The sequence below is a fragment of the Lolium perenne genome, chromosome 5 (genome assembly GCF_019359855.2).
Source record: "Lolium perenne isolate Kyuss_39 chromosome 5, Kyuss_2.0, whole genome shotgun sequence".
Lineage (NCBI taxonomy): Eukaryota > Viridiplantae > Streptophyta > Magnoliopsida > Poales > Poaceae > Lolium > Lolium perenne.
The window spans coordinates 224,924,509-224,938,049 of NC_067248.2; the positions used below are offsets into that span (position 1 = coordinate 224,924,509).

The following is a 13,541-nucleotide window of genomic DNA, read 5'->3' on the forward strand; positions in this document are numbered from 1 at the left end:
TGCCTTTTCTTCTATGTTTATGGGTTTACTTATCCCATTATTGATTGTACCCAATATGCTCTTTATCTAATGTAGAACTGATTTGCTTCAAAAAAAATGCAGATTTGATTTAATTTAAATAATGCACGACTTCCATTTCTAAAAAAGTGTTCTATGGCTAGTTTGAGTTGACCGGGCAAGTAGGGTGGACGAGCCAGTGCTCAAAAGCAGGGCCTGGATTTGTGATGTCGATTGAGCTTAATCCATGGCTCTGAATCGATTGATTAACCGGTGATGAAAGTGAAATAAAGAGGGGAGCGGTGGCCATGTCCGGCGCGCGGCATAGATACGGATACCCGCAAGGCTCGATCAAATCGTGGTACCCTCTTCACGAGGGCACTTCCTTCGTCCCAGTAATTCCGCCATTATAAATACCCCCGAGCTTCTCACTCCCCAGTGCAAAACTGCTACGAGGAGCCAATCGAAAGCCTCCCGCCTTTTGCGCCATTAAAATACTCGAGCTAGAAGAAACTCTCCGAAGCATACCAGTAGCCCATACCTTCTTCCACCTCGGTACGTGCCACTCCCACTCCATATCCCGACCACCGCCACAGGGTTTCAGTACCGTGCTGCTGCGTGTGTGTGGAGATCAGGGAGTCGACGAGGCTGATGTACGGCGGTACGCTGCTGTCCAAGGACCTGAACCTGCCACTCCAGCAGCAGGCGGTGGCCGGCGTGCGCACGCCGCCGCAGATGAGCTCGCCCGGGCTGCTGCGGTACAGGTCGGCGCCGAGCACCCTGCTCGGCGACGTGTGCGGGGACTTCCTCCCGCCCAGTACTGGCGCCGGCGCGGGGCACAGCCCAGGGAGCCCGGACCACCACGCGGCGGACGCCGTCTTCACCCGCTTCCTCGCCGCCCCGCCACGCTCTGCCGCGCCGGCGGCCAGCCACTTCTCGACTGACACGGCCGCCTCCCTGGCCTCACAGCAGCAGCATCAGCAGCAGCTGATGTATCAGTCGCAGCAGCAGCTGGCGGCCATGGAGGGCCTGTTCCGCACCGGGGGCACGGACCCCGCCGCCGCCGGCAACAACGGGCTGGTCCGGCAGAGCAGCTCCCCCGCCGGGTTCCTCAATCATTTGAACATGGACAACGGTTGGTAGCCTTAACTCCTTCCACAGCACTCGTCGAGCTTAATTTTCTTGGTTCTCGCGCGCGCGCTGTGCAGGCAATCATGAGCTAGAGCAGATACATAGACTGATAGAGTAAGAGCAGCTTTCCATTTCTGGAACCGTCTCGTCCTGCAATTAATGGGACAATACTGTTGATTACCCGTAGGAGGATACGGGAACATGCTGCGGGCGGGCATGGGCGGCGGCGGCGGGTACGGGAGCGGGAACGGCGACGCGCGGCTGAGGGGCCAGCTGAGCTTCTCGTCGCGGCAGGGGTCGGTGATGTCGCAGATCTCGGAGATGGCCAGCGAGGAGCTTGGCGGCGGCAGCGACGGCGAGGAGGCCGGCAGCAACGGCGCCGCTGCGCGCGGGTACGGCGGCATCCCCGGGTACCCGACGATGGGCGCCTCCCCCGGCGGCGGCGGCGGCTGGGACGACCCCTCACCGTCCCCGTCGCTGTCCCCCGGCGCCATGAAGCGCCCGCGCGACGCCGCCAAGAACGGCGCGCCCAGGCAGCAGCTGAAGCAGCAGTACAGCCTGCCGGCCGGCAGCAAGCCGACGCCGGAGATGGCGGCCATCGAGAAGTTCCTGCAGTTCCAGGACGCCGTGCCGTGCAAGATCCGCGCCAAGCGCGGGTGCGCCACCCACCCCCGCAGCATCGCCGAACGGGTCAGTAACGCCATGATGAGCTGAGCTCGAAATCAGATACTCCGTACATCCATGCCGTGCCACCACGTCTATCTCGCCGCCGATCGCACTGACTCCGCCGTGGTATTCGTGTACGCAGGTTCGGAGGACGAAGATCAGCGACCGCATACGGAAGCTGCAGGAGCTCGTCCCAAACATGGAGAAGGTAACTAAATTCACCCGAACCGTACTACCACGAGCAAACGCCAAATTCCGTACCTGACGGCTCTGCGATCCACCAAATTAGCCCAATAGTAGCAAAATCGCATGATTAGTTTTTTTCCCGCATTTGGTTGGCGCGCGCCATCGCCATGGATGGACCACGCGCGCCGTGCACGCTGCTTGGCTCTAGCGAGCCACGCGGCCAGGCCTACGCTGTTCGTACTACTGTAACTGTTTTCATCACTGCAGCAAACAAACACGTCCGACATGTTGGATCTGGCTGTCGACTACATCAAGGAGCTCCAGATGCAGGTCAAGGTACGTATGTCCACAAGAACCCGTTGGTGCTGCATTTTTTTGCCTTCGAAACTGTAGCGTCGATGGTTACCTAGTGATGCTGAGATTGATCTTGTTGCGTGCCGGCGTGCTCACCGGAAATGTTGAGATCGGCTGGATCTGCCCTGTGAACTAGGGCAGGGGGCAACTTTAATTATGCCTAAATCCAAATCCTTCACGTGCATTCTCCTAGTTAACTGATCGAGTAATCTTTTTGATTGAACTGACAACAAAATATTTATTTATCCTCTAAGCGGAAACTTCAAACAGAGCCCATATGCTACATGTAGCCTAGTTTTGAAAAAATGAAAAATTTATCGTTTTCCACTAGAATATATTTGTACAATATGCAAGTATGTATGGATGTCTACCATGTGCACACAAATCACTACATTTTTTTTTCATATTCAACCTTAAAAAATGATTTTTTTTTTGAAGAATGTACACTTAGAGACAAAAACATTGAAGATCAAATATTGTCTTTTCAATGTCTACTTGAAGATCAAAAATTATTTATTTAATGTTCAACTCATATTTTTACAAGATTGTACACGGTTCATAGAAACCATCTATGTGTACCTCTATACGAAATTCATATTTTTCAGAACCTTTCGGATATGAATTCTAAGAAATTCAGATTTTTAGGAACCTTGTAGGTAGGAATTCTTTTGAAAACCATGTCTCGTCCGCCCTCTTGTCGAAGTTGCTAATAACTGTGGTAATTTTCTTGATTCCCTGAAGGTGATGAACGACGGGCGGACGAGCTGCACCTGCTCGGCGAGCAGGCAGAAGCGCTTCGGCAGCTGATGGAGCTCCACCGCCGGCGCATCGCGGCACGGCCGCATACCAGCGCCGGAGCAGTGGAAGAAGCATCTCCACTCTCACTCCACTCCCAGCCGTCTCTTTCCTTTTCGGTTCTAGGCTCCTAGCTATTAGTGGCACGCATTGCTGTTTACCCGTGCCAGTTGACGTCAGAGAACGGGCCGGCAATGGGTGCAGTCATCAATCGATCATCAAGGTGGAATTAAACAGGAGATGTACGAACGAGACGAGATCGAGCTTGCATGTGCAGGCGATTAATTAGCAGTCGTTTGGTCCTGGGGACAGGCTCACAGGCATTTGCGAGCTTGATTTTAGTTCTGGCCTAGGTTTGGATTCTGAAGTGTACATACCCTGCAACAATAATCTTAGTTTTTACGCTACTGATATCTGTTCTTTCTCAGTTACTTTAATGGAGCAATCCCCTCCTGCATGGAGCATGAAATGGTTTTCTTTCTAGAGTTTGTAAAAGGACTGGTTTGGAGCAACTGGCAGCAGTGAGTTCTTGATCTTAAGAGTATCTACAGTTGCGTCCTCCAAACAATTCTCTAAAGTCTTTTTGGACGCGCCGGATAGGAGAGTTGTGCCAAGCCCCGAGCGTGTCATGGTGAGCCGACCCTATCATTGACACAAGGTTGGCCACGCAGCTGTTCGTCGCCTACCTCTGTCTGGTCAAGCCACGTTAATGGCAAGCAAGTTTCCCTGCACGTCAGGGAGATGTCTCTGCGTGGAGAAACATGTCGATGTTAATACGCACCACCCACCCCCTCGCATGCTAACTTCGTTTATATACGCGCGTTCGCACCACGCTACCCTATGCCGACGGACATGCGCCTGCCTCGCGATGGCGGGTGGAAGATGGTTGGCAATGGCGTCAACACTAGGCCGACGCCTAGGGTAGGAAGCGAGCTTTGGAAGCGAGCCCTGTACGCACGTGCAGCAAAGCCTAGTGGGTGGACTTGTTTGATGTGCGGCGAGAAGAAGATCTTACTGGCCTCATCGGGTTGTTGACGCAGAAGAATGTGGCGGCAAGCCACCTATTGTGGGAACGCCCAGCGGCCGCACCCTTGAGGCCGACCTCTAGGGGATCGTGTGTAGTGATCCTAGGTTAGATGCCACGGTTGCCATCGTCGTCTCCACCGGCATGGTGGCTTCTCAGTGGCCGCGTCCAACTCCTCCTTGGGCCAGTGCGCTCCACACCGTCGATCAAACGCAAGGTGTAGGAGGATTTCTCGATGCTAGCGGCGAGGCGCAACCCCTCTCGAGGCACCGCGATCCGGGATGTGTGGCAATTAGAGCTCGATGGCAGTATCCTGCGCCACCGAAGTGGGAGCCGAAGCTGGAGATGTAGGTCGACGGTGGCAGTATGGCAGCGCACCTCTATCAGCAGAGGCCCATCGCCTGCAACAACGACCCCCCTCGATACGCTGGGCTACATTGCGGTGTGGATGGACTCGTTGAATGATCATAAGGCGTGAGAGGGGAACATCGAGGATGTCATGGCGGTTGCGGCGTGGATCGGAGAATCCGGCACGCCGTCGACCTAACGGGCGACAATGACGATGGTAGACTGAGACATTCCATGAAGGACGAGCCTGCCGATTGCACAGGAAGAGCAAGGTTGACGAAACTGATTACCGGTATATCGAGTATTACTACCGCGGTGGCCGATGTGGCCACCAACAGATTTTAAAATGAATTTAGATGAATATCAATCAAAACTATACAAAATGTAACAAATTTAAATCGAATTTCAAATTTTTGAGTGTATATTGGGGCGAGACCGGGAACGGCAGCGCCCCAAAGACGGCACCGCGCGAGAGCCTCCCCCAAACAAGTAATTCGGACGTGGATTGAAGGTGGAAATACTCTAATCTGCGAAATGGTGAGGTCGATCGGTTTGGTTTTCCCTGACAGCATAGCCGAACGATGGAAGCGGCAGACGCAGATCCATTTAACAAGGAACAGAGGGTTCGTCCAAATGTGGTCTTTTCCGCCCTCATTTTTATTATCGGCAGTCGCTGTCTCGGTGTCTCCTGATCCTCTGCCCTGCCGCGATCTCGTTCTAATCTGCCTCTCGAAAACCGCGGGCGCCTTGCGCGCGTGGCGGCTTACCTGTCTCCCGCCGCTGGTTGCGTGGCACGGCTGTTTCTGCCGGCACGGGTACACGTGGGCTCGGGCTGTGGCTGTGGCTGGTCGGCGGCGCGTCTCTGCGGTGCCGGCTACGGCCGCCGCGGATCGGTCAGAGCTATCCATGGCTCCATCTGTTGCGTTGCGTACGCAGACATGGCCGGGGATAGACCAAAGAGATGTGACGGCCTGGCTGGACCTGAAAGCGACGGCAGTGAATCGCGAGAGGTGAGTCTGGCCGTATTCCAGTGCCGGGATGTCGGCATGTCGCGCAGCCTCGCTGAAAAAATAAGAACCGGTGACGGCGGCCTCCGGCAGATTTCTCGTCGCTCCTTTCCTACGACTTTCTCACCGTGTACCTGCCTCGATTCGCCGCGACTGCCTTTGTCTTGAAGCAGAGCCTGCGTGGGTACGGCACACCTGCGCAAGGCCACACCCAACGCCCAAGCAACAAATCGTGCATTTTACTCAAACCATTTTCTTCTCGGATTTGGATCGAAGCACATATTTCCCCATTTTCTTCTCGGATTTGGATCGAAGCACATATTGTCGGCAGACCGAATACAAAAATAGTAAGATATATGCTCTCACCGATTGATAATTATAACTATTGCAAATTGCGGGAGTGATTTAACTATTTTTTTGTCTTGTGTAGTTAAGAAAAAAAATACACAATTAACACTAAGACTAAAGCATTGGCGCAATAGCATATATAAAAGCTAAATAGGTAAAACATTAGTCTAGCGGTCCAAAAGAAAATTGAGCTAAACACTCGACAAACTAATTTGGTAACTCAATAACTTACAAACCTTGTAAGATAGGCCTTGTATTTAACTCAAACTATTACCTAGTTTTAAAATTTCAGATTAGTATAATTAAATTTCAAATAATCCACATCCGCATGCTATTTTGCTATACCATATTCTATATGATATCCATGCCACCACTTCGGAATGGGATATACTTATCCCCTGAATTCTTTAAAATTAGATATAGATATCTTGTAACGGAATCAGGATCGGTTTCGGCGCAGAAATTATCCTATCCATTTACAACCCTACATATGACCCACAATTTTTAAGTCAAGCCAAGTAAACTGAAGCCAAAATCTTTGAAAATACTATCAACAATAATATTAGGTTAAGTGTTACATTGTTTTACATTTTTTTTAAACATATAAGACTTATTCATCAAAGCGGAGGTTGTATTATTTTTGTATTTGTACTGGGAGTCCAACTATTGCATTTGCTTGCCGGGCCTTGGACCTACTCAATCCGTTTTCAATACACTGTGTCATGGATTTGCTCTAAAACAGGGAAATGCACTTTACACTAGTGGAAAACTGCTCTTTTGCACCGGTTTTTAAAGGCCATATGCACCGGATGGGCAACCGGTGCAAACCATCCGGTGCAAAAGGCCCCCCCCTTTTGCACCGGTTGGCTTACAAACCGGTGCTAAAGGGGTCTCCACGTGGCCGGCTGTGGGGCGCTCGGCGGGGAAGCTTTTGCACCGGTTCGTAATACGAACCGGTGCAAAAGGGTTGGGCCGCGGCAGCATTTTAGTGCCCTTCCTCGCCGCTGCGTACTCTGCCGCGGCAGGGAATTGCACTAAAACGCTGCCGCGGCAGAGACTCTGCCCCATTCGAAACACGGTATAATATTAATGCAGACAATTCAAATATATATATAGGAAACCATTGTATTACATATATCGATCAAAGTGACACACGTTCATGCATATATATATGTCTACATCAACATTGATATTGGCGGTTGTCCACATAGTGTTCTCCATCTGGAGCTATGACTTGCTCAAGTAAGAACCCCGCCAGTTCTTCTTGAATTGCTCGTACACGCTCTGTTGCTAGAAGACCATCCCGCAACCGTTCGATCTAATAATTTGAAGAAGGTACGATGGTCAGTATATATATATGTGTGTATGTGAATGAAACACAAGGTGATCGATAAAATAAAGCCATGAATGTTGTTTAATTACTTACATGAACTTGTTCCAAAATGTCCCTCTTATGGTGGGTATTCTGGCGGATGAACTCGCAAACGTAGAACCCGCATAAATTATTCCCATCCTCCTGCCTCAAGCACTTTACGAGAACAAAGTTCAATCAAAATAATATATATATAATCAAGGATGATAATAATGGTATTGAAACTACAATCAAAGAGATGCGCGGCCTAGCCAGTAGTACTTACCGGTACATGTTTTATTCGAAGTTCTTTATTCTTTAAACCCGGAGACTTGTTGGTGAACCGTTTCCAAGCCTTGAGGAGGATATCAGCCATGTCCCCCCACGCCTCAAGGGGTTTACTCTTCGAGTCCATGACTTCTACTATCCCGGTGTCGGGTTCAATGACTAGCAGGATATAGTGAAACCTGCGGACACACATATATATGCATAACTCATCAATTACACTTAACACATGGAGTAAGCGAAAAAGATTGAATGTGTGAAGACAGTAACACTCACGCGAAGTTGTAAGGAAATAGTATTGCCCTTTTGTATGAGTTTTTCCTTAAGACATATACCAAGTTATTCTCCGTGTCCTTGGGAGAGTTGTCGACAGTATACCCATTCACGGTATAATCTCCTCGACGAGGTATTCTTGTTCTAGGTCTCTTTCCATAGTTTCTGCAAAGACTTAAAAGTTATTCTAATGCTATAAACACAACGAAGCTAGATTATTCTGCAAAGACTTACAAGTTTCTGCAAAGACTTACAAGTAATTAAGAATAATGCTCAATACATGATCAATAATAGTGCTGATCGAAAGCAGATAGTGCAGTTACATGCATACATAGATCGATAATACATCAATCACTACTACAAACACTCAACCGCGCAGACCGGGTCCTAGAGGGCGCCGACCGGGTCCTGAGCCGCGCTGGGTGTGCCCCCAAAGCCACGGAACAACAACGGGAGCATAGCTAATATGAGATCCCTGCATAACGCTCCATCCGCCCCTATACATGTTGTCTAACGCATACATGTAACGGCGAACGTGCTGGTCCTCCGCTTCAATGCGCTGAGCTACCTCCTCCGGCGGGGCCGGCTCCCTCTGAAACGAACGTGGCCCATAAGACCTCCACCAGAGAATATCCGGGTCGACGACGGGACCCGGATTCCGCACCAAGGTGCGCGCCCCAGAAGATAACACCTCCCAGTGCCACCCCGGCGGAGCCCAGTCCCGGACTTCCCCCATCTGCTGCATCTCCTCTAAAACTGTCCTAGCTCCAGGACGCGGAGGCCGCGGCATCGTATGCAAACTAACAAATATAATAATAAAGTACTAATGAATATGAATGAAACTAACTAAATTTTGTCTAACACATACTAATAAAGTACTTACTACTTTTTTCTAACACATACTAATAAAGTACTTACTACTTTTTTCTAACACATACTAATAAAGTACTTACTACTTTTTTCTAACTAAATAACTAAATTTTCTAACTAAATAACCTAACTAAAATCTCGAACTAAATTTTCTAACTAAAACTAACAAATTTAAACCTAACTAATTAAAATCTAACAAAACCTAACAAATATTCTAATAAAACCTAACAAAAATGTAACTAATTCTAACAAAACTAAAATCTAACTAATTCTAACAAAACTAAAATCTAACTAATTCTAACAAAACCTAACAACAATCTAACAAAATCTAACTAATTCTAACAAAAATGTAATTAAAATCTACTAAAATCTAACTAAAAAAAGAAAAAAAGGAGGGCCAGGGGTGCGGCCTCACCTTGGCCAGCGCTTGTGAGGGGTGGGAGCGGCGGCGCCGAGAGGCGGCGGGCGGGCGGCGCGAGAGGCGGCGGCGGGCGCGCGGCCGGAGTGGTGGGGCCGGCGGCGGCGTCGCGCGAGGAGGCCGAGCAGCAGGGCGCGCGCGCGGCGGGCTGGCGGCGGCGGCGCGCGCGGCGCGGCGTGCGGCGGGCTGGCGGCGGCGGCGCGCGGGCGCGGCGACGGCGCTGGCGGGCGGAGTGGTGAGGCCGGCGCGGCGGCGGCGCGCGAGGAGGAGGCCGAGCAACAGTGCGGCGAAGCGCGCCGGCGTGGTCGGCGGGCGGCTGGCGCTGAGCGCGGCGTGGCGGCGGGCTGGCGGCGGCCGCGGCGCTGGCGACGGCGCGCATGGCAGCGGCGGCGACGGCGGCGACACGGCGCTGGTGGCGAAGCGGCGCGCGGAGCGGCGCGGCCGGGAAAAATTGGCCGAGAGTTTCGCCTCTGTTTCGTCCTCGCGCGAAGTGGAGAAGAAGGGGCGCGCGGGGGCAGTTATAATTTGACCCTTTTGCACCGGTTCGTGGCTGGAACCGGTGCAAAGACCCTTTTGCACCGGTTCCACCACGAACCGGTGCAAAAGGGTCAAATTTTGGCTGAAATTTTTTGCTTTCTTCCCGCCTTTTTCCCTGATTCGCGCGGGATCGAGTTCCCGCCACGACGCTGCGCGGGTTTCCGCCACGACGCCGCGGATATGTTCCCGCCACGACACCGCGCGGGACATTTTCTGCGCCACGACGCCGCGCGGGATATTTTCCCGCCACGGCGCGCAACGCGGGGAGATTTCCCGCCTAAACGCCCTCTATAAATAGTACGCCCCCGTGTCTCCCATTTCACTCATCACCAAACCCTAGCCCATTGCACAATGCCCCCAAAGCCGCACCCGCCGCCGGTGGAAGTGGACCCGCAGCTCGCGGAGATAGAGGAGTGGGAGGAGCTGCTGCGGCAAGAGGCGGCAACCAGGAGGGCAGCAGCGGATGAGGTGGACCCGCAGCTCTCAGAGATAGAGGAGTGTGAGGAGGCAGCGCTAGCGGCTACCATAGAAGCATTTGAGAGGCGAGTCTCCAGGAACCGCATAAGCGGCCGCGTGTGTTGGATGTGGATAGTGAGGAGTTGGATATTGTTGGTCGTGAGGAGGAGCTGCGGCATGAGGCGGCATCCAGGAGGGCAGCAGCGGATGCGCGGAAGAACTAGTAGAAGTTGTTATTTTAGTTTAAGTTTAGTTACCGTATCTTGTTAAATTTCAATAAAGTCGTTGTCGTTTTATCCCGGTTAATGGCTGGAACCGGTGCTAAAGACGGTTGATTAGTTTATATACCCCTTTTATCTGTTATTTGCCTTATCTGGGGTGGTTTCATCTGGGGGGAGGGGATTATCTGGAGGCACACACCGCCCGAGTAACTCTTCCCGCAAGTCCCGCTCGGAAGCTGCTACTATATATACACCCAACAACCAAAGAGGTGAGGATAAATTTGCAAACATGTGTATCTAGAAAAATAATAAACTTGGATAATTGCATTTAGTTCAAACGACCAATGTTCTTGATACATATCACAACAAATGCTTCACAAGATGAGCTCAAGGTACATTATGATCGCTTCGACCGTAACCATGGAGTATCTTCAGCATTTAACGCGATGGTTGGATCAATGTTCACTGTGAAGGGCGGAATTTCAGCAAACTTATTATAATCTTCTGACATGTCCGTCTTGTCCTCGACTCCCACGATGGTTCTTTTCCCTGAAAGAACTATGTGACGCTTTGGCTCATCGGATGAGCTTGTTTCCTTATGTTTTCTTTTCTTCGGTCTAGAGGACATGTCCTTCACATAGAAAACCTGAGCCACATCATTGGCTAGGACGAATGGTTCGTCTCTCGTAACCAAGATTGTTGGTATCCACTTGTTGTCATTCCGTACACTGGTCTACCTTTACCCCTTTTCCATCCAGCTTGAACCATTTGCACCGAAATAAAGGGACCTTAAAAGAAGGTCCATAGTCAAGTTCCCATATCTCCTCTATGTAACCATAATATGTGTCCTTTTTGCCACCGCTAGTGTTTGTTGCATCAATGCGGACACCACTTGTTTTGGTTGGTGCTCTTTTTATCTTGGGCGAACGTGTAGAAGGTATTTCCATTTATCTCGTACCCCTGGAAAGTCACTATAGTCGAAGATGGTGACCCAGACCAACATGTACAACTGATCTACAATATCGTTGTTATTAATGAGATGTTCTCGGAGCCAACCGCCGAATGTACGCATATGTTTATGCGTAATCCAGTCTTCGACTGCCCTGATGTTACGAGCGCACAATATTCTTGTGATCAAGTGATATACGGGGCCACCAAGGTGGAACTTTGTAGAACGGTGTAGTGTGCTTGAGTGAAAGAAATGCCGTCCCTACATATCATTGATTTCCTTCCTAGCGTGCCTTTTCCACTTAGTCGCCCCTCATGTCGCGATTCAGGAACACCAATCGACTTAAGGTCAGGAATGAAGTCAACACAGAACTCGATGACCTCCTCTGTTCCATAGCCCTTGGAGATGCTTCCTTCTGGCCTAGCACGGTTATGAACATATTTCTTTAAGACCCCCATGAACCTCTCGAAGGGGAACATATTGTGTAGAAAGACAGGACCGAGGATGGCAATCTCTTCGACAAGGTGAACCAGGAGATGTGTCATAATATTGAAGAAAGATGGTGGAAACACCAACTCAAAGCTAACAAGACATTGCACCACATCCTTCGTAACCTTGGAAGACTAGCTGGATCGATTACCTTCTGAGATATCGCATTAAGGAATGCACATAGCTTCACAATGGGTATTCGAACATTTTCCGGCAGAAGCCCCCTCAGTGCAACCGGAAGCAACTGCGTCATAATAATGTGGCAGTCATGCGACTTCAGTGTTGGAATGTTTTCTTCTCCATATTTATAATTCCCTTTATATTGGAGGAGAAGCCAGACGGGACCTTGATACTGTAAAGGACTTCAAAAAAGATATCCTTCTCTGCTTTGGTAAGAGCGTAGCTGGCAGGACTTGAGCGACTCCCTGTATCCTTGTAATCCTGTTCTTGCTTGTCTTTTGGGACTTTCATACGATACTGGTCCTCCCGTGCTTCTCGGTGTATCTTTTGTCTTCCCATACACGCCTAAGAAACCTAGCAGGTTCACGCAAAGATTCTTCGTCACGTGCATCACGTCGATTGAAGAGCGGACCTCTAGGACTTTCCAATAGGGTAGATCCCAAAATATAGATTTTTTCTTCCACATGGGTGCGTGTCCGGTAACGTCGTCATTCGGAACAGATTGGCCGCCAGGACCCTTTCCAAAGATTACTTTTAGGTCCTTGACCATATCAAGTAAAGCATCACCGGTACGGAGTTCAGGCTTCACCCGGCGATCTGCCTCACCTCCGAAATGATTGCCTTTCTTTCTGACGGGGTGCCTCTTTGGAAGAAATCGACGATGCCCTGTACACAACCTTCTTACATTTATGCAAATAGGCACCTTCGGTCTCATCTAAACAGTGCGTGCATGCATTGTATCCCTTGTTTGTCCGTCACCGAAAGGTTACTAAGAGCAGGCCAATCATTGATGGTCACGAAAAGCAACGCTCGTAGGTTAAATGACTCCTGTTTGTACTCATCCCATGCATGTACACCTGGTTTGCTCCACAAGCTGTAAGAGTTCTTCAAATAATGGCTGTAGGTACACATCAATGTCGTTGCCGGGTTGCTTTGGGCCTTGGATGAGCACGGCATCATAATGAACTTCCGCTTCATGCACAACCAAGGCGGAAGGTTATAGATACATAGAGTTACGGGCCAAGTGCTATGACTGCAGCTCTTGCTCCCCAAAAGGATTCATTCCATCTCGTACTTAGACCAAACCTTAAGTTCCTCGCGTCATCTGCAAAATCCGGGAACTCTCTATCGATTGTCCTCCACTGCGACCCATCAGCGGGGTGTCTCAGCATCTCGTCTTTCTTACGGTCTTCTTTGTGCCATCGCAACAACCTGGCATGCTCTTTATTTCGAACAGACGTTTCAACCGTGGTATTATAGGAGCATACCACATAACCTTGGCAGGAACCCTCTTCCTAGGGGCTCGCCCTCAACATCACCAGGGTCATCTCGCCTGATCTTATACCGAAGTGCGAGTGCATACCGGACATTTTTCCAAATTTTCATACTCAGCGCGGTAGAGGATGCAGTCATTAATGCATGCATGTATCTTCGCACCTCTAATCCTAGAGGGCAGAGAACCTTCTTTGCTTCGTACGATCTTTGTCGGGCAATTCGTTATTCTTTGGAAACCTCCTCTTCATTATTTTCAGTAACTTCTCAAATGGCTTGTCACATATACCAGCCTCTGCCTTCCATTGCGGCAACTCCTGTGGTGGCACCGAGCTTTGTGTTGCCATCTTCGCAATTTGGGTATAACTTCTTTTTGTGATCATC

At 50.1% G+C, this 13,541-nt stretch overlaps 1 protein-coding gene across 1 annotated transcript; it reads left to right on the top strand.

The window, feature by feature from the left end:
- Window positions 1-369: 369 nt before the first annotated feature.
- On the top strand, window positions 370-3,598 carry LOC127302086 (transcription factor bHLH130). The gene is made up of 5 exons (XM_051332434.2): window positions 370-1,132; window positions 1,316-1,818; window positions 1,937-2,002; window positions 2,248-2,316; window positions 3,076-3,598. The coding sequence occupies exons 1-5, from the start codon at window positions 649-651 to the stop codon at window positions 3,139-3,141; spliced, it is 1,188 nt and encodes a 395-aa protein (XP_051188394.1). The 5' UTR covers window positions 370-648; the 3' UTR covers window positions 3,142-3,598.
- Window positions 3,599-13,541: the final 9,943 nt, after the last annotated feature.